This window comes from Pongo abelii, chromosome X, assembly GCF_028885655.2.
Source record: "Pongo abelii isolate AG06213 chromosome X, NHGRI_mPonAbe1-v2.0_pri, whole genome shotgun sequence".
Classification (NCBI taxonomy): Eukaryota; Metazoa; Chordata; class Mammalia; order Primates; family Hominidae; genus Pongo; species Pongo abelii.
Window position 1 is genome coordinate 53456949 of NC_072008.2, and position 21216 is coordinate 53478164.

At 48.2% G+C, this 21216-nt stretch overlaps 1 protein-coding gene and 1 long non-coding RNA gene across 9 annotated transcripts in view; one reads left to right on the forward strand and one right to left on the reverse strand.

Annotated features, from left to right (window-relative positions):
* IQSEC2 (IQ motif and Sec7 domain ArfGEF 2) overlaps nucleotides 1-21216 on the reverse strand; it is an 88615-nt gene that overhangs the window by 38308 nt on the left and 29091 nt on the right. For 3 of the 8 annotated variants that reach the window (XM_024240470.3, XM_024240469.3, XM_054544586.2), the window contains exon 2: nucleotides 20778-20807. In XM_024240470.3, coding sequence (XP_024096238.1) covers nucleotides 20778-20807 — 30 coding nt within the window. Of the gene's footprint in view, nucleotides 1-8412; nucleotides 8628-10390; nucleotides 10522-20777; nucleotides 20808-21216 lie in introns of those variants that run through there. The other 5 variants (XM_063721404.1, XM_063721401.1, XM_063721403.1 and 2 more) reach the window with 4 other exon arrangements.
* Nucleotides 10790-13498, forward strand: LOC129052940 (uncharacterized). Its single transcript, XR_010139053.1, has 3 exons — nucleotides 10790-10878; nucleotides 11082-11153; nucleotides 12662-13498. It is a non-coding gene; the product is annotated as an uncharacterized LOC129052940 (long non-coding RNA).

Below are 21216 nucleotides of genomic sequence, written 5' to 3' on the forward strand. Positions count from 1 at the left end.
TCATGGACCTTGAATGACTGGCTTAAACACAGCTTTCTTCAGGAAACTTGACCTAACTCACAAAGCAAAAGTAATTCCTCTGCAAAATCCGCAGGGAAATGAGTATTGCCAGTGTCATTTGGGATCTCTAAATGAGTATTGCCAGTGTCATTTGGGATCTCTGAGAACCAGGGGTAGGATGAAAGTTAGTAAGTATGTCTGAGACTAAGGACTCTGGATGCTGGGTGAGCATTAATAGAGGTTCCCTTTTCCCCTTGCACTATCACCCTGGCATGGGCTCATGTCCCTCTGGCCCTCTGCTAACTTTGACTCATCCTCGCCTCTTCCCTTTCCCTCACCTTATACATCCACAACAGTTTATATCATCTGACACTTCTATTGAGTCTATCTCATTAATAACTCTCAAAGGATTTGGATTCTATAATTTGAAATTAAAATGCTTCTCAGCAAATGGTGCTCATTGGAGTCGTGCAACACAGTAGCCCTGCTCAAATCCATTTCTTCTCTGCCAATACCCCAGTTTAGGCCTTCCAGCTGGTCTCCCTGCATACAACCCATTTTTCATACTGACTGCTAATGTGATGTTTCTAAAACACAAATTTTGCCAAATTACTCTCCTATTTAGAATCCATTCAACTGACACTTTGTCACCAACAATATTGGTTCTCAACCTTTTTGGGGGGAATGCAAACCCCTTTACCAATTTAATGAAAGCCATGGACCATCTCTTCCACCAAAAAATGCACATACGTATACGCATGCAACATTTTGCATTCAATTTCCGGAGGTTCGTGGGGTTCCTGAAGCCCATCTGAGACCCATGCACCCCAGGTTAGGAACTTCTGGCCCTTCCCAATAACATCCCGTTTCTTTTCCACATGCTATATGCTATTCCTTCTGCCTGGAATGCTCTTCCACACTTCACCCTTCTGCCCCTGGTTCTTACTTAACCTTTAAGACCCAGCTCTTAGGCTGAATTGACCTGTACCAGCCCCAGACAGGGCCAAATTCCTTCCTCTGGGCTTCCATACCCTTCAGTGTTCTCCTCTGTCAGAGCCCTTCTCAGTCTCCCTGACTGACTGGGAACTCATGGAGGGCAAGAACTGTTACCCAACAGAGACCCTGGTCACAGCAGTACTCCAAAAGTATCTACTGAAATCAACACTAATAATAGCTACTCTTTCCTGAGTACCCATTATGTGCCAGCCACTCAAATTCTGAATGCATTCATCTGAATGAGCTCAGCTCATTCAGTAAATGAACCCCATGATGTTGGTGGTATTGAGTCCTGTTTAACAGATAAGGAACTAGGCTCAGAAACGTGAAGTGAGTTGGTCAAGGTCAGCCAGCTAGTGAGTGACAAAGTTGGGATTGAGATTGCCATGAATGCCATGGCAAGTAGTGGTCCACCATGCCTCACTGCTCTGGACTGTGAGATTAGGAGATGGTATCAGTAGAAGAGGACCAAGAACTAGGGCCAGAACTCCCTACTTGGAATCCCTTTCCCAGGAACGCCTACTCTTATTTTCCCTCCTGCATCACCTTTATATAAGCCAAGACCAGGCACCTGGTTCTGTCTTCTTATGATGCAACCCATGTACCCTGTACTCCTCTCAGCCTTCTCATCCCAAAGCCCTGCTATGGTCAGGCCCATTCTTTGCTCCAGAACCATTTCCAGATACACACAGCTTTGAGATCGAATCCAATTCAATGCTACACAGTTGGCTATGAGGAAAACAAGACACAGGTAGTCCCTCCTCTTCTAGAGCTGACAGTCACCCAGGAGCCTTACATGCATTATCTCCAATCCTAAAGACAGCCCTAAGAGGTAAGTTGGCATTAGCCCCATCACATAGATGAGGAAACAGAGGCTCAGAGGATAAATGACTTGCCCAGAGTCACCGAGTTGGTAAGTGGCAGAACTCGGACTTGAATAAAGGTACTGACTCCACTATTTTTCCCCTATGACGTCATCCTGCTTGGAAGGGCCAAAGAGTGAACAAGACCATTTCTGGTGGAGGAAGGGGATGAAGGAAAGCTAGTACTCTTCCAAGACTCAGTACAAACGTCCCCTCCAGTAGGAAGCTTTCCCAGATGGGGTTAATTGCCCTTCATCTGGCAGCCTTCTGGGCCTACTTCTGTCCCATCCCAAATCACACTATGGTGTCATTGTCTATGTGCCTTTCTCCCTTCTAGACTTCAGCTCCATGACAGCAGGATCAGATACAATTCATTCCAATATTCCACCAAAGGTCAGCACAAGGCCTAATCTAAAGCAGGCAAGACAGAATCCTTGCTGAATGAATGAGGTGGTATCTGAGCTAATTATTAAAAGGATCTAAACAAAATCTGAACAGCTGGATACAGGGAGAAGGTATAAAGGAGGAGGGAAATGAATTAATAAAAGCAAGGAAATGGGACCAAGGAAAAAGGCCAGTAATTTTGAAATTATGACAGGGTGTTCATAACATGTTTTCATTGTTGTTATGGGGGTTTTCTTTTCCTTACAAAAATGGGATCATACTATAAACTCTGTTCTGCAACTTGCTTTCTCCATGTAACAGTAAGTCTTGTAGATCTTGCTGTGCGAGTATATAGAGAGCTACCTTTTTCTTTGGATCTGCTACAGAGTAATCCATAATATGGGTATATCATGGACTAAGATCTATTCCCTACTGATGGACATTTAGGTTGTTTTAACTTTTCAGTATCGCAAGCAATGCTGCACTGAACATCTCTGCATATGTCTCCAAGTATTCTTGAAGGTTAGATTCTTAAAAGTTGAACTGCTAGGTCAAAGGAATGCACATTTTGTTTAAAGTGCACATAAAAGTTATTTCCGTTACTTTTTTTGCATGTTTGCAGTCTGGCTACAAAGAAAGATTATTCCTACTCACATAATCTTGTCTTTCTTTTGAGAAGCATATATCATGCACCTTTTAGTTAACAGTTGGTTGAGAATGATATCCCACAAGGGCAGGTGATAAAGAGTTGCACAGTCTGGCTTATGTTTGCAGTTTGGATTGTGGTATTTCAGAAAAGGCCTCTGGCTGGCCAAGTTGGGGTCCTTCTGGAAGCAAGACCTTGGAGAAATCTAGCTCCAGGATATGGTTCTCAGCATGGAAGAATACAGACATTTAGGATTCTGGTGGTAACTGACAAACTAGCCCCATAAAAAATTTTACCAATTTGCACAAGATATCTGAGAGGTTCTGTTTCTCCAGAACCCTTCCAATATTTTTAATTTGGGAACCTAAAAATGGCACTTCATTGCTTTAGTTACATTTCTTTTTTTTTTTTTTTTTTTTTTTTTTGAGACGGAGTCTCGCTCTGTTGCCCAGGCTGGAATGCAGTGGCGCAATCTCGGCTCACTGCAAGTTCCGCCTCCCGGGTTCACGCCATTCTCTTGCCTCAGCCTCCTGAGTAGCTGGGACTACACGCGCCCGCCACCACGCCCGGCTAATTTTTTGTATTTTTACTAGAGACGGAGTTTCATCGTGTTAGCCAGGATGGTCTCGATTTCCTGATCTCGTGATCCGCCTGCCTCGGCCTCCCAAAGTGCTGGGATTACAGGCGTGAGCCACCGCACCCGCCCTGCTTTAGCTGCATTTCTTTTAACTATTAGTAAGCTTGGGCATATTTTCTCCTTTATTAGCTAATTGTCCGTTTCTTCCCTGAATTGCCATATCATGTTATCTCTCCATTTTGAATGGGTTTTGTATCTTTTTCTTACTAGTTTCCAGAAGGTGATATAGATATAGGCGGAGATATTAACCTTTTGCCTGATAGCTGTGTAGTAAATACTTTATCGTAGCCTGTTTATGTTTTAATTTTGTGTATAGTATCTTTCTCCACACTGAAGTTTTAAATTTTAATGTAGCCAAAATTATTACTCTTTATGTTATAGCTTATGGGTTTTTAAGTCATGCTCAGGAAGGCTTTCTCCACCCTAATATTATTAAAATATTCCAGATTCTTTTCTGGTACTTTTTTGGCTTTTTTTTTTCTTCTTTTGACAGAGTCTCCCTCTGTTGCCTAGGCTGGAGGGCTGGAGTGCAGTGGCGAGATCTCGGCTCACTGCAACCTCCACCTCCCGGGTTTAAGCGATTCTCCTGTCTCATCCTGCCGAATTGGGATTACAGGCATATGCCATCAGGCCTGACTAATTTTTGTATTTTTGGTGTTTTGCCATGTTTCCCAGTCTGCTCTTGAACTCCTGAGCTCAAGCAATCCACCCGCCTCAGCCTCCCAAAGTGCTGGGGTTACAGGCATGTAACCCCATGAGCCACTGCACCTGGCCTGTATTTGTTTTCATATGGGACAGGGATTTCACTTAAATTTTTTTTCCCAAATGGGTAACCAATAGTCCCATCTCATTTATTGACTCCCCACTGATTTGAGATGTCTTTTGTCATAAATTAAATTCCCATATGAACATGAGTTTGTGTCTAAACTCTCTATTTTGTTTCATGTCTGTAGTCCTCTATTTCTGTGATGATAGAACATTTGAAATTATTGCAGCTTTATGGTAAGTTTATATCTAACAGAACAACAAGTTGCCCTCATTCTTTTTTTTTTTTTTTTTTTTTGAGACTGAGATCTTGGCTCACTGCAAACTCTGCCTCCCAGGTTCACACCATTCTCCCGCCTCAGCCTCCTGAGTAGCTGGGACTACAGGCGCCCGCCACCATGCCCGGCCAATTTTTTTTTTTTTTTTTGTATTTTTAGTAGAGACGGGGTTTCACCGTGTTAGCCAGGATAGTCTCAATCTCCTGACCTCGTGATCAGCCCACCTCGGCCTCCCAAAGTGCTGGGATTACAGGCGTGAGCCACCACGCCCGGCTACCTGCATTCTTTTTCAAAATTTTCTTAGTGATTCATGAACATTTACTCTTCCAAATGAACTTTAAACTCCAATCACTCAAATCCCAAAGAAAATATCATTGAAATTTTAATAAGGAATGCAATGAATGTTTTGGCCAAATTGGGAACAAAATGTCATTTTTACCACAGTGACTCTTTTCATCCAGGAACAAGATATAACTTTGTTTTACTCAAGTCTTCTTACAGCCGTTGATTAAATTTTATAGTTTTCTATAGAGAAGTATTTCACATTTCTTGTAAATTCATAGTGATTTTATAGAATTATTTTTTCTATTGTGAATGGGATCTTTTCTACTATGTGTTCTAATTAGTTATTGCTGGTACTCAGAGAAGTTAATGGTTTGCGTGTATATTTATTTGTGTCTACTCACTGCACTGACTTTTCTTCTTAGTTCTACTAATTTTTCATTTTATTCTCTTCGATTATCTAAGTAGACAATCATACCATCCTCAAATAATGCTAATTCTAACTCTGTCTTTCTAACATTTATACCATGTATTTCTTTTGTTAATCCCACTGGTTAAAACGTCCAGAAAAATATTGGTCAATAACAGTGATAGCAGCCATCCTTATTTTGTTCCTGAAATCAATGGAAATGTATCTAGGGCCTCACTGTTACATTTGATGATTCTCTTTGGTTTCTGATAAAAATTCTTTACCAAGTTAAGGAAGTTTCCATGATTCCTAGCTTACTATATTAGTCATGTATTACTGTGTAACAAACTACCCCAATATAGCAGAATAGATGTATAATTTAATCAGATCACTTTTCAGCATTTATGAAGATGATTATATGATATTTTCTCTTTAATATCTTAATACAATAAATTACAATAACATTTCCTAATGTTGAACAATCCCTGCACTCTTGGGGCAAGCTTTCATTTGTCACAATATATTCTTCTTTTAATACACTGATGGATTCCAGTTGATAATCTTTTATTGAAAATAGTTGTTGCTCTATTAATATGTGGCATTAGGCTATAGTTGTTTTTTTTTGTTTGTTTGTTTAAACCTGTCTAGTTATACTAGCCTTATGGGATGAACTGGGAAGCTATCTATCTTTTCCTACTATCTGATCTTTCAAGATTTGCTAGAATTTCCATCATACCAGAACTTCCAGAATACCAACTGGACCTGGTACCATTTCTGGGGAAAAAACTTTGACCGTCTTTTCTTTTTTTTTTTTTTTTTGAGATGGAGTCTCACACCGTTGCCCTGGCTGGAGTGCAGGGGCGCAATCTCAGCTCACTGCAACCTCCGCCTCCCAGGTTCCAGTGATTCTCCTGCCTCAGCCTCCCAAGTAGCTGGGATTACAGGCGCCTGCCACCACGCCTGGCTAATTACTCGTTATTTTTTATTTTTAGTAGAGACGGAGTTTCACTATGTTGGCCAGGCTGGTCTCAAATGCCTGACCTCGTGATCCATCCGCCTCGGCCTCCCAAAGTGGTGGGATTATAGGCGTGAGCTACCATGCCCGGCCACTTTGACCATCTTTTAAGTTTCTTCCATACTTTTCCATTTTATCCAGGTTTCCTGTCCCACCTTAAGTCACTTTGGTAATTTACATTTTCCTAGAAAACCACCCAATTCATCTATATCTTCACATTTACTGGTAAAAAAAAAGTATATACAATGTTTATTTTATTTTATTTTGAGACGGAGTCTCGCTCTGTTACCCAGGCTGGAGTGCAGTGGTGTGATCTCGGCTCACTGCAACCTCTGCCTCCCAGGTTCAAGTGATTCTCCTGCTTCAGCCTCCCTAGTAGCTGGGATTACAGGCACAAACCACCACGCCCGGCTAATTTCTGTATTTTTAGTAGAGACGGGGTTTTGCCATGTTGGCCAGGCAGGCCTCGAACTCCTGACCTCAGGTGATCCACCCACCTTGGCCTCCCAAAGTCCTGGGATTACAGGCATGAGCCACTGCGTCCAACCAATATTTTCTTTTTTTCTTTTCTTTTTTTTTTTTTTTTTGAGACGGAGTCTCACTCTGTCGCCCAGGCTGGAGTGCAGTGGTGCAATCTCGGCTCACTGCAAGCTCTGCCTCCCAGGTTCACGCCCTTCTCCTGCCTCAGCCTTTCGAGTAGCTGGGACTACAGGCACCCGCCACCATGCCCGGCTAATTTTTTGTATTTTTAGTAGAGACAGGGTTTCACTGTGTTAGCCAGGATGGTCTCGATCTCCTGACCTCGTGATCTGCCTGCCTCAGCCTCCCAAAGTGCTGGGATTACAGGCGTGAGCCACTGCACCTGGCCCCAATATTTTCTTATAATAACTTTTTTTCATCTCCTTAGAATCTATGGTTAAATCCCCTTCTTTATTTCTTAATGTATTTATTTAGCCTTTTTCTTAGTCATATCTGCCAAAGAATGTCTACCAAACTAGGTAGAGCTGGTCTTTCCAAAAGTCATATTTACTTACTTATTAATACTTTATCAAATCTTTTGTTTTCCATTTCATTAATTTCTGGTTTTATTTGTAGTAATTATTCTGCTTTGTTTTGGTTGTTTTTTTCTAGCTTCTTGAGTGGAATAATTAGTCCATTTAATTTAAACCATCTTGTTCTTTAATAAAAGCAATTAAGATTATAAATTTTCCTCTGGGAATCCCTGTGCCCATATTTTATAGGTTTTAATTTGTAGTATTCTCACTGACATTTATTCTAAATAGTCCATAAATTCCACTCTTATTTCCTCTTTAACACAAGTATTTTTAAACTTTCAAATGGGGAGGAGGGCCTAGCCTTTTTGCTGTTGCTGTTAATATTTCCTTTTATTGAGTTGTAATTAGAAAACATAAAATAGGTTTTCTAATTAACTTGGAAATAATGTTCTCCAGCCGAGTGTGGTGGCTCACGCCTGTAATCCCAACACTTTGGGAGGCCAAGGCGGGCGGATCACGAGGTCAGGAGTTCGAGACCAGTCTGGCCAACATGGTGAAACCCCGTTTCTACTAAAAGAAAAATACAAAAATTAGCCAGGTGTGGTGGCGCATGCCTGTTATCCCAGCTACTAGGGAGGCTGAAGCAGGAGAATTGCTTGAACCCAGGAGGCAGAGGCTACAGTGAGCTGAGATCGCACCACAGCACTCTAGTCTGGGTGACAGAGCAAGACTCTGTCTCAGAAAAAAAAAAAAAAAAAAGAAAGAAAGAAAGAAATAACATTCTCCAAAGATATGGGCAGATTGTTCCCTCTGCCTAACTACCCTTCCTCAGTCTATCCAACTGGCAAACTCCTATTCATTCTTTAAAAAAGCTGGAATATCACATAGTCTAGGACCAACCACTCAGGCCTTTTGGGGCAGGTCTCTAGAGAAGGATTGTTTTAAGGAAGGACAAATTACAGATAGATCCCAAATGTCCTCTTTGGTCTGCTGACCTGATCTTCCAGGCACTCTCCTCATACACTCGGACACCCATTCCACAGGCACAGCGGGGGCTCAGGGAGGTGGGAGGGGCTGGCAATGACACCGTATATTTGTCTAGAAGGAGGAGGAATTGGGGGAGGGATGGGTCTAGCTCTTACCTGCTCTCTGCCAGCCTGCCTGAGGGGGTAAGCTTCATGGAGTCAAGGACCTGAGTAGGACAGCAATACTGGTGTAGAGTATGAGACGCTGTGGACCTGAGAGACAGCAAGAGACAGAGAGAGAGACAGAGAGAGAGACAGGGAGGGAGGGAAGTGGCAGGGTGGGCGATGGGGGCAAGAAGGTGAGAGTGAGTGCGGGAGGGGAAAAGGGAAGGCTGGGAGGAATGGAGGATGGGAAATGGAAGAGAAGGGGTGGGAGGCAGGGAGGGAGGAAAGGAAGGAAGACAAGAAGGGAGAAAGGAAAAGAGGAAGGGAGAGAGGGAGGAAGATGGAGAGAGAGGAAGGAAGGAAGGAAGAAAGGAAGGAAGGAAGGAGGGAAGGAGGGAGGAAGGAAGGAAGGAGGGAGAGAGGGAGGGAGGGAGGGAGGAAGGAAGGAAGGAAGGAAGAAAAAAAGAAAAAAACCACAAAGTCAAGAAAGAGAGGACGGCACTCGAACCACATACAGAACACAACGACAACAGGGGGCAGTAGAGACGAAAGAGCCGGGCTGGACCTCCTGTGTTCCAGGTGACTCCGTGGGGACCTCAGCCACAGAGACGCTGGGACACCACAGCAAGGAAGGGGGAAGGGAGCCCTCCTCACACCAGACGCCACAGGGGTAGGGAGGACGGGAGGGGAAGGGGGGATGAAAGAGAAGGGGGAAAGATGCATGGGGGCTCCCCTGAGAGAAGACCCCTCACAGGAAGGGAGGAAGGGATGGAGGAAGGAGAAGCTCTGGGCCCAAAGAAGGGGGAGAACCCAGGTGGGTGGGTAGGGGGAACACTGAAGGAAGAGAGGAGAGAGACAGAGAGAAACCGAAAGAGACAGAAAAGGAGAAAGACAGAGAAAGGGCGAGACAGAGAAAGGGCGAGACAGAAGACACAGAGAGAAGCCAGAGAGAGGCAGAGAGTGCCAGAGCAGAGGAGGGTGAGGGCGGAGGAGGCTGACAAGGTCTCAGTGGTCTTGGTGACAGGATGGGACTCAGGGCTGAGTGGGTGAGGCAGAGGATGGGGTGGTTCCAGGTAGGAGTCTTTTGCTTTGAAGGCCAGTGCTTTACCCCCCACCCCAAGGCAGGGCCCACACTCCACCCCTGATGCTGCACCCCCACCACCCCTAGTGCAGGGTCCAAAGACCCCTCCACCTCCTGCCTCCTGCAATTAAAGTCCGGAGAATGGCCAAGGGGAGGAGGAGGCACAGCAGGGCAGGGAGGCTGAGGGCCTGGTCCCTGCCCTACCCAGTGCAGCGCAGATGCCAGAGGTATGCCAGTCAGCCGGAGCCAGAGCAAGCTGGGAGTGGAGCCGACCCCTCCAGGTCAGCCAGCCCCTGTCCCCCACAAGCCCACAGAGGCAGACTGTGGTCAGGGCCTGGCCATTCAAAACCCCATGTAAAAGCCAGGAGACGTGGCTGCGGGCCAGGCCAGCTGCGAATTTGAGGATGTCCAAATCTCAGAACCTTACAGGGAATCTTTGAATCTGAGACTCTTCTTATCGAAGGCTCTGGATTAATCATCATCAGGGCGACTGCTTCTCAGGTGCCAGTCTCCAGCCCAAGTCCTTGACTCATTATCTCTTTTGAATCTGAGACTCAGAGACCCTTAGGCTGCTGGAATGTTGGTGTTAGAATCTCAGAGGCCGCGAGCCTGGAGCCCTGCAGTGCCTCTCACACAAGGCTAGTAGAGCAGGGTAGGAGCCAAGCTCACCCCTCACAGGCCACAGGCTGTGCTGCTCAGGGTTCCAGGGTCCTTCCAGAGCTGGGTACCTGGATGTCCATGGGATCTCCCACTTGAACTGGCTCCCTCCCCCAGGCCAAAGGCCTCTCAGAGTCCAAGAAGGGAGCCAGGAACCAGGAAGCCAGGAGGCTGCTGAATCAGCAGCCCAGGGACTGGGTCCAGGCCTGGGCAGGAAGGGAGGGGGCCAGGCTGCGGGGCCCAGGTTCCTACCTGCTGCTCCTCCCGGGGGGCTCCATGGGTCTGGACCTGTCCCAAGGGCAGGCCCCCTGGCCTAGCCGGTGTCTCCACCGTGTCACCACCCCCTCCTCCCCAGCCCTTCCCTAGAAGGAGGAACCAAGAAGGCGGGGCCAGGCTAGCTGGGCTGCGGGCCAGATTGCAACTGGAAACTTTGCTCCTTCCCCTACTCCTCCAGGAGGGCTGGGAACTCCTCCGAGGAGGAAGCGAGGAGGAAGCGGCCTAGAGAGCTCACAGTCCCTCCCCTGGGCCAGACCCCAGGCTGGGCTCCCTCAGCGCACCTCTGCTAGAATCTCCCCACGCACCCCATCAAGTTTGTATCGCTGGCTCTATTCTCCTGAACAGAAAATTGAGATGGACAGAGGTGAAGTAATACTGCTAGTAAGTGGCAGAACCCCAAGATCAAGACCCGGTTTGGCTATTCCCAAACCTGGAATCTGCCCCTTCAGCCATATTGCTACCTTGTGAGTACAGAAACCTTTCCACAGAAGCTTTTCACAAATACCCTTATTTTCAGCACAGTTAAAGAGACTATGTTTAGGAGTTGTTCTGGGACTCTGCATATTAAGTACAATTCAAATCACCCATTTTGGGGCATCAAGATGGGGCCCTGGCCAACATTCTTTCCCACTGCAATAAGCTCTCACTCTTCTGTGTTGTTTTCTAGACTGGCTGAGAGAAATGCTTCCTGAAGAGAAGAGGGAAAATCAAAAGAAATGCCAAGAGGCTGTTCTTCCAAGTAAGCTGCCCAGCCTGACTTTATGGATGGGCAAATTGAGGCCTGGAGAGAAGGGTCTTACTAAAGTTCATGCAGCAGGTCAGAGTAGACTCCAGGTGCCCTGGCTCCCTGCCTGACTATTACAGCAACATCTCTGTCCTCCACATGGGTGGGACTGGAGAAAGGAGAGAGTTTTTTGGCTTTGAAGGATGTAGGGCTCCTGAGAATACCACAGGTCCAGCTCGAAGTGCTCCTGTCCTTTCACGGTCCCAGAGCCCAGGCCCCTGGCTGTTCTGAGCAGAAGGCAGCCCTGGGAGGGGCCAGGGGGCCAGTGATCTAGAAGAAATAGAAGCTGACAGGCAACAGGCCAGCCTTCCTGCCTCCCTGCTGGGGCAGCTGGTTCCTCTCAAGAAAGCCAAAGCTACTGAGAGAGAGAGGCCCTCCGGAACACCACAAGGTTGGCATCTGTGGGTCCTTGGTGACCTTCTCTCCCTCTGCCTACCCCTCAAAGCCCTGGTCCTCAAGGCTCTGGCCTTAGCACCTGCCTTTTTTTTTTTTTTTTTTTTTTTAACTCTCCTTGAGGAACTCTCCTAGCTCCGGCAGCAGCTTCATCTTGTGCCCATTTGTAGTTATTGCCCTAAGAGCTGAACCCTCTTGACCTGGCAGGAGCCGAGAGACATTAAGTGTAGTGCTGGGCCGGGTGCAGTGGCTCATGCCTGTAATCCCAGCACTTTGGGAGGCCGGGGGCAGTGGGGTGGGGGGGGGGGATGATGAATCACCTGAGCTCAGGAGTTTGATACCAGCCTGGGCAACATGGCAAAACCCTGTCTTTACTAAAAATACAAAAATTAGCCAGGTGTGGCGGTGCACACCTGTAGTCCCAGCTACTTGGGAGGCTGAGGTGGGAGGATCACTTGATCCCCAGAGGCGGAGGTTGCAGTGAGCTGAGATCATGCCGCTGCACTCCAGCCTCAGTGACGGAGCAAGACCCTGTACAAAAAAAAAAGAAAGAAAGTGTAGTGGTAGCTTTAAGGGATGATGCTGTGTGACTTTGGGTAAGCCCCTTTCCCTCTCTGGTGAGACAAAGAACCTACACTTTGGTGCCTGGTAAAGCTGGGTACAAGTCCTCACCCTATCACTTTTTAGCTGGGTAAGCCCTCTGAAGCTCAGTTTGCTCATCTATGGAAGAGGAGTGGCAATTCCTACCTCACAGTTCTTGTAGGGATTTGGTAGGTAGACAAAGTGTGCACATGGTAAAGAGTCTCAGCCTGAACCTGACAGAGTCTGTCCCTTCTCCCAGAGAGGCAGAGGAGACCCATGGGAAGCCTGTTTGTTTCAGGGATAGTGAGGAAGATTTCTAAGAAAATATCCCTGAACCTGGGACCACTTTTGGAATTCAGTCACAGCTGAGCATGCTGAACAGACTCAGATGATGACCCACCAGGGGCTGAAGGGAGGAAGGAATGAAGGGTGAGGAGCCTGACCCAGCCACGGGACACTGGCAGGGCCTTCATGCGTTTATTCGACAGATACTGTGGCCCAGGCACTGTCCCCGGTGCTGGATACAGCAGTGACTAAAGGTAGACAATGTCCTGCTCTCACGGAGCTTATATCCAAGTGAGAAGAGACAGACATTCACCAACTAATGCAATTCAACTGAGCAAAAAGTAGAGATGGCAGGAGGAGAGGATTCCAGGCAGAGGAAACAACCTGGACAAAGGACCTGAGGTGGTATTTCCAGCAAGCACGAAGAGGCTGACGTGGCGGGGTGGGAAAAGCACAGGGGAGAAAGGCGAGACTGGAGATGGAGGTGGGGGCCCAGCATGCAGAGCCTTGGAGGCCTCTGTCGGGGTTTCCGTATCTATAGGAAGAGCAGTTTGGAAGCCTGTGGTTTGTGGACAGGCATGTGGGGTGGGGAGTATCTTTGAAGCTCCTAAAGTTGTATGAAAAGCATTAATTTCTGGGGAGAACATTTCTAGCTTTGATCAGATCCTCGGATGGGTCTGTGATCCCAAAGGGTAGGGAAGCTTCTTATATGATTCCATTCACTAAGTGCCCATGATGAGCTGGTGGCAGGCATCTGCCTGCCTTCTGTGAGCTAGCCCCTACCCCACACCTCCAGCTAGTCTCAGCCTTCCCCCCACCTTCAACCTGCACCCCACCCAGACAGAAGCACCTGCAATTCTCAGCTACACTCTGCTGCTCCAAGCCTTATTAAAGAGAATGTGTGTCAAATGCTCTGTAATAGTACCTCTGTTGTCCCGCTGTGCCCCCACTGTCATCTCCCCACCTGGCTGGCTCCCCCTTTTTCTTCAAAAGTCAGCTAGATGTTGTGCCCTCTGGGAACCTGCCTTGATCCCACCCAAGCAGTTTGGGTCACCTCCCTTGTGTCCTTCCGCCCTGCTCTTCTCTCAGCCGGCTTCTCTCAACACTGTGTTCAGATGCCTGCTGCCCCTTCTCTGTCGGGAGCTCTGTGAGAGCTGTGTCTTGTTCATCCCAGTGTCCCCAGCACTCAGCACAGGGCACCTGGACAATGGACAGAGGTGGAGGCTGCAAGGTGGGCCGGTGGACACTAGAGGGCACTGTGGCCAATAAAATCCCAGCCCGCTGTTGGCCAGGCTGACCCAGGAGGCTCCCAGGCCCACAATTGTCACATGTAAACTGTTACTGGGTCCTGCAGCTCCTCAGCTCTGGACCTAAGCAACCAGGGCCACAGTTCCAGCCTCCCGATAAACCTTCTGCTCCCTTTCCAGACGAGACTGTTTCTCATGACAGTGCCATCTCACTGCAGATACTCCCTTAGTTCTTCAGAAATGTGGGTGCCAAACACTCTTCTCGCAGTTCTGGCCTGCAACACTCTTCACTTCACCTTGCCTCACCCAACCCCTCCCCTGGCTAACTTCTACTTATGCTCCAAGCTTCCACTTAGATGTCAGCTTGGAGAAGCCTCCCTGGCCCTCAGGCTGGGTTGGGTATATTTCCGTGGTGCTCCCACAGCACCCTGTACTTCCCCTATAATTGTCTGTAATTGTCTGTCTCCTTGTCTATTTCCTGACCAGACAGTGGGCTTCATCACAGCAGGGCTGTTACTCACCACCCTATCAGCCACATTTAGCAGCATCTGGCACATTGTAGGCACTCAATAAATCCTTGAATGAAGGAATAAATGAATGGATATGTGGATGGACAATTTGGGGCAAGTCATTTTACCTCTCTAGGTTTGTTTCCCCACCTGTAAGTCACCCCTACTTGGCAGGGTGGCCACAAGGATTAAAGATAATGTGTCTCCAGTGCTCTGTAATAGTACCTGATATTTAGCAGACATTTTCTGACTCAAAGCAATTATTACTATTTGGAACAGTGAGAAAAGGGCACGGGGAGGAGTTCAAGGAGACTGCCCAGAACCTGGGATAATCTCTCCCACTTAGGTTTACCATTTAGATATGGAATATGGCTTTAATAGCAATAATAAAACTATCAATTTTATTAAAAATAACAGCACCTGCTGTGTGCCAGGCCAGAGTCAGGAGGCCTCTGAGGAGGTGATGGGAAGCCCCTAGTCTCGGCCAGAGGATGCGAGGCCAGGGCCAAGGCCAGAGCTGTGGACATCGCTCCTGTGTCTGGAGAACAGTCATTACTGGCACAGCTGATTCCAAACTCTTTATTCATAGGTGAAAACTTGTCTAAGGGGTCATTAGTTCCCTCTGTAATTAATGTAAAACCTGCAGGGTTTGTATTAGTGGAAAAGTAAGCTCCAGCATCAAGCTGATAACATTGATAATGTGTACTTGTAATTATATACTGGAGGTAACTATAAATTCAGTCACTGAACTCATAAAATATCAAAATTCCTGAGGCCACCAAGAGCTGGGTAGCAGCTGTACCATCAGTAGCTTTATACCAGTTGTTCTGAGGTTATGAAAAATTACCACAAGCTGGTAGCAATGATAATATTCAGTGTACATTTAAAAGCTTTTTCGGCATAAAATAAGAGGGCACTTTTAGACAAAACAGCATGTTTTGATGCAAGGATATGGAACTTGAAAGCACAGTGAGCAAAGGTCATCTTGCTATAAAATAGGAACCAAAAACATCTTACAAGTGTTTGCCTCTGAGCCGACCAGCTCTGACCTCACTTGGGTACACATAAAAACTGTGCTTACTGCAGAAGAAACACGAAGTACCAAGTGTTTTCTCTCTCTCCTCTCATCCAATTCTAAGGGAATCAATTATCTCACACAGCCCCTTGCTGCCTTGTGTTACCACAGGCTGGAGGATCACTGCAGTCCAATGGCAGGAGGGGCGGATCCTGAAGCTGGAAAAGGTCACATAGATTCCAGGTTGTTGGCCATGTCAGGCCGTGGGCAAGCAGAGAAGGCTGGTCCGGAGAGAGAAGTCCATGAAAAAGAGATGATAGGCTGGGCCTGGTGGCTCACACCTGTAATCCCAGCACTTTGGGAGGCCGAGGCAGGGGGATCACGAGGTCAAGAGATCGAGACCATCCTGGCCAAAATGGTGAAACCCCATCTCTACTAAAAATACAAAAATTAGCTGGGCGTGGTGGCACACGCCTGTAGTCCCAGCTACTTGGGAGGCTGAGGCAGGAGAATCACTTGAACCCAGGAAATGGAGGTTGCAGTGAGCCAAGATCATGGCATTGCACTCCAGCCTGGGCGACAGAGCAAGTATCCGTCTCAAAAAAAACAAAAAGAAAAAGAAAGAAAGAAAGAAAGAAAGAAAAAGAGATTACAGGGCCAGGCAAGCCATGAGAGATGGAGAAAGATGAGACATGGGCCCAGGAGATGCAGACAGCGAGACAGCAACCTTGGTCCTCAACTTCCTGGCCCCACTTCCAGTTGGTGTGAGGCCTGGCTGTATTTCATTAACTGTTCTTAGATTCTGTGAAATGTAGCCTCACAATAGTCCCCCTCATTAGCCCTTTATTCTTGAGCTAGCTTGAGTGGGCTTCCGTTCCTCACAACAAAGTGTACCCAGACTAAGACAATTGAAAATTGGGAATGTAAGTGCAGGGTTTGTGTAAGCAAAATCGCATAAAGAACAGTTAGGTAGAGAGGGGTGAATGCAATTGTCCAGCATTTGTGTTTGTTCACCAGAAGCTCCCTGGTTCCCTTACACTTGCAACCACAGCCACACGCTCCAGCCACACGCTCACACACGCTGACATTCAGTGGCACACAGAAACAAACGCAGCAGCAACCAGATATTGTTCTCTGCAGACCCCCTGACATGCAGGGCCACGCGCCAGCATGCAGTGTTGCACTTTGCTCTTCACAACCACGCTGCCATGCAGCAGTGCACACCCACATGCATGAACACAGAGGTGCTGCCCGTAAGGCTCAGGGCAGGAGTCAAAGCTTCACTGAGCTCTGTGCAGCCTCCCTCCCCAGCTGCCAAGTGACTCATCCCCAGGGCTGCTAATTAAAGCCAGGACAGAGGGGACAGAGGCAAGGGGAGGGGAAGAGAGAGAAGGCAAGTTTATTTCAGTGCCAACCAGGCACTCAGCCAGCTTAGGGGTCACCCACTTCCTGGGGCTGGGCCAGGCGGCGGCAGAACACAGAGAGGAAGGGGAGGAGAAGAGAAACCTCTTACCCCTTCTTGCCCTTTAGCTTCCTGGAAAGGTACCTCCTCCTCTCTCCCACTGTCAGAATACAGCTCTGACTCCTCTAGACTTCTGTCCTCACAAACTGGCTGTCTACACCACCATCACGCTCCCATTTGGGCTGGCCCGAGCTGGCTCATCTGTGTCTGCAGCAACCCCAGACTGGGAAGCAGTAAGTGGCAAGGTTCCAGGCAAAGGAAGTGGTAGGAACAGGGCAGGGTGGGCAACCAGGCTGAGCCAAACGGGAGGCATCATGGGAGGTGACGCAGCTGGACGGCTCTGGGGATGGGTAGTGTCTTGGACATGTGGATGCGGGAGCCACAGATGGTTCATGAGGTCTTGGCCATCCCAGATTGCCAAGAGGTGAAAACAAGAGATTATCTAATCCAAACTCCTGTAGGACAGATTGGGGCACTGAGGCCCAGAGTGGGAGGCTCCTCCTCCCACTTCTCCTCCAACTGCAGTGGCTCCCGTTGCCATAGGGACGTCCCTGTCTCCGTGGGTGTCAGCAGCTCCCCCACCCCCTCCCTCCTTCCCTAGCAACAGGCCACCTCCTCCTGCTTTCATCCTTGTGTGCCTAGCAACCCAGCCTGGTCCCCAGGGCCAACAAGTTCAGGCTGACCCTCACTGCAGCAGTGCCTCTAGGCCTGGGCCCCCTCATCTTCTGGTGAGGGCCTCATAGGCCCCTCCTGCCCTCTCTGTTTTCAAGTTCTACACCTGTTCACATTCTTCCGGCCTGACTATATAGCATATGACAATGGATTGGGTTAGAGGAAAGCGGAGGACACTACAGTTTGTTGCACCACTATTTCACACCGAGCATTGCTTTACTTTAAGTTCTCTCATCAACCCAGAGAAGTCAAGACTATTGTTTCCATTTTACCCATGAGAAACTAAGAACCAGAGAAGTTAAGTGATTTTGCAAAGAGTGCACAGCTAGGAAGCAGGCTCTGCTGCTAGCTAGCTTTGTGACCTCGAGCCATGGCCAAGCCCTCTCTGGACCTTGGCTTAAGGTGCCTTTAGGTCAGCTCTGTGACAATTTCTCAGCGATCCACAAGAAGTCCAGGCACCTTTTTCTGCCCATGCCTATGCCTCACCCCCATCACCAACTGTTCAGCTCTAATTAGACGCCACACTTCCTCTGGCACCCCATACTTTAGAAGCCCTCAGGCCTGGGTCATGCCAAGGGTGGCTTGCAATCTACCGACTCTGCTCTCTCCTTGCTATTCAGTTCCCATAAAAGCCCAGGCCTAGCGCCTCTCCTCGGTGTTTCTTCTACCTCCCTAGCCCTTCCCCCTCCACACACGCATGCACGCACACATGAAGTTTATTAGATGAGGAAACTGGGGTTCCAAGAGACGAACAGATTGTCCAGTCACACAACTAGAAAGCAACCTACCCCCAAATGGAGGCCTGTGCGTGGATCCAGTGTTTCTGCCCTTCCTAGGCCACAGAGCCTCGCCTCTCTCCTCCAACTTCCCCAGCTCCCCACTGATGACAGAAGATCGCTGTGACCCAGCCCTGACCCGCGTTCTGAACTTACTGCTCTTTTCCTGCCTAGATCTTCTATTTTGGCCCCACGGATGGCTCCCTGTCTCTAAACTCACCCCCGTCGCTTTCCTCCACAAGCTGATCCCACCTCCGGGGACACCCTCCTTATGCAAATCTGCACGGCAGTCCCCGACAGCCCTGCTCAGACACTGCCTGCTCCGGCAAGCTCTCCTTCACCCTAACTGGAGCGAATTCAAAAATTTACAAGTGGGTCCCTACCCAGCCCTGGTTGCAAGTTCAAGTTGCCTTCCCACCATGTTGTCAAGATCTTGCCCCACACACGCCATGCTTTAGCCCCTTCCCATAGCCTGAGTTTGACCTCACTTCCCAGATGCTGACTCCTCTAGGCCCCTATAGCCTCCTTGACTCTGGGCCCAGGATTGATGTCAGGAAGCGTGTCTGAGTAAATTAAATGCTGGCTTTGGAACCAGACAGCCCAAGGCACTGACTCTCTCAGAACCTCTTTCTCCTCATCTGTAAATCAGGGATTGTAATCCATGCCTATTAGGGCTGTTGTGAGCATTAAATAAGATCATATTCCAAGTTGTTAGTATGTGAGGAACAAATGATGATTGCTATAATTGCTAATATTAGGATGAGGATGAGGATGATGATTATTATCTGCCAGGCTGTCGAGAGCTCCCGTGGTGATGGTATGGGTAGCACTCTGGGTTGGCGCCAGGCAGACTTGGGTTTGAATCCTGGCTCAGGATCCATATATTAGCTGAATCCACATATTAGCTGCCTGGCTGCAGGCAAAACCCGTAACCACTCTGAGCCTCAGTTTCCTCAGCTGTAAAACAATGATGATAAGGCCAGCCCAGGTTCTACCTACAGTGTCACTGGGAGGATCAGACAAAAGAAAGTCCCTGACAACTTCTGTAAGTTGTAAAGGCCCAAATGTATATCATCACATGACTTATGATTATGCTCGTTATTAAATGTCCTGAGCTCTAGGTCCCAGGAACTTCCTTGCTGGGAAGAGCTGAGAACTAGAGACGTTTTCAATCTTCTTCTTCAACAAGTAGCAAGCGCATCACCGGGGATGCTTGCAGGAGCCCCGTGCTCGGGTGGCCTCTCTCCAAACCCACGGTGGGACAGTGAGATCTATTCCCTTTGCTAAACAGGTGCCTTCCTAAGTGCTAGGACAAGCTGTGCCCATGACATGCTCCTTGGCTGCATGCTAGGACTAATTATGTCTTGTCACAAACCCCTTTCCTGGACACTGGGACTGATTGCATTAAAGCTGGCCTCAGTGTGTGTTTATCCCACAGCCCCAGTCTTGGCTCTGGGTATCCGTGTGTTTACCCCAGATCCCCTGTCTGGGGTGCTAGAACAGAGTGTGTCTCATTAGACACTTTTGTCTGTATGCTGGCATCCTCTGTCCCCAGCCCATATCCACTGCCTGAATGACAGGACCAGGGCTGCTGCATACAGTCAGGCAAGCTGTGCCTTGCACAAAGGGTCACAGCCAAAAGGATATGAACAGGGGCTGATATCCAACCTGTGCTATGCTCAATGGAGCCACTCAGAGGGGGTGCCCTTGAAAGGGACATCTTTTTCTATTCTTCACAAAGGTGCCAATTATGCTACTGGCAGCCGTGGCTGGGAAGGACTGTACCCATCTGTGCCTCTGCTGCCTGGGCTCAGCTCAGCTCAGTGGCCTATCCCATAGCCCCCAGCCTGGATGTTAAGGCTGAGTGGGTCCTATCCTGAGCACCCCCATCATTCCTATATAATCCCTATACTTGACACCTCTGTCTTCATGAAGCTTCGATGGGGTAAGGCCTGGGAAATGCACGAAGGTCCCTTGTCTTTACCTTTACCCAAGTTTTACTCCTGCCTCCCCAACTGGCAGATTGAGCACATCTTTAAAACTTACTATGTCTACCAATGGGTCAGTAACAACAATAACAACAAAAATAAAATAAAATAAAATAAAACGTACTGAAGCTTGTAAACTTTTTTTACCAAGCACACACAAAAAAATTTTCCTTGTCTCCATAATGTATAGTTCTAATGTCTAGAATGTGTTACATCCAGAGTCCATTCAAATCCCACTACTCAGGGCTGGCACAGATTCAGGGTGGAAAGTGAACGCTAGACCAGGGAAGCTCAGCATCGATCATGCCCTCTTACCCTGGGAGGAGAAGGTGGAAAAGGTCCTTGGTCCAGAGCTGACCTCTCAGCTTTCATATCTGGGCAGCTCCTATGAGCCCCTATGGTGTTCAGCCAAGCCCCCAAGTCAACTAGTGTCAGAAAGACTAAGGAACAGTCTTGAACCCCCTCCCCACAGCTGCCACATCCCCCAACTGCCCTCCCACCCCACTCCATAGCCACCCCAATACCAACAGGGAAGACACCCTTGAGTTGGCCCCTCCCCCTGCCCATGGATCCTGCAGTTCCAAACCAGAGGCCCCCACCCCAGGCCCTGCCCCATCTCCCAACTAGTACTAAAGAAAGGAGGTACTGACCTGACTGTTCTGGAATTCTCACCATCAGATCTGAAAGGGAAACAGAGAAAAAAAACCAAAACAGTCAGTACATGCTCTCTTCTCCCTCTGCCCTAGGTAGAGTGGCTTTGGGGGCCTTGAGGCCTAATGCACATCACAAAAATGAGGGGAAGGGTTATTTCATGCAGAGAGAAGAGAATAGCAAGTGCAAGGCCGAGAGACGGTAGAGTGCCTCGCCAGTTGGAGGGATGGAGAGGAAGACGGTAGTGCTGGGGTGCAGTGAGCAAGGGGGAAGAGTGGTCACAAATGAGGTCAAAGAGGCACCAGGAACCAACCATGTGGGGCCTAGTGGATCGCAGTGAGGAGCGTGGCTTTCCTCGAGGCAGCCAGCAGCTGTGGGCAGGGGCAAAGCCCAAGCTTGAAACACAGAAAGACCTAGGTTCAGATATTGGCTCTGCCA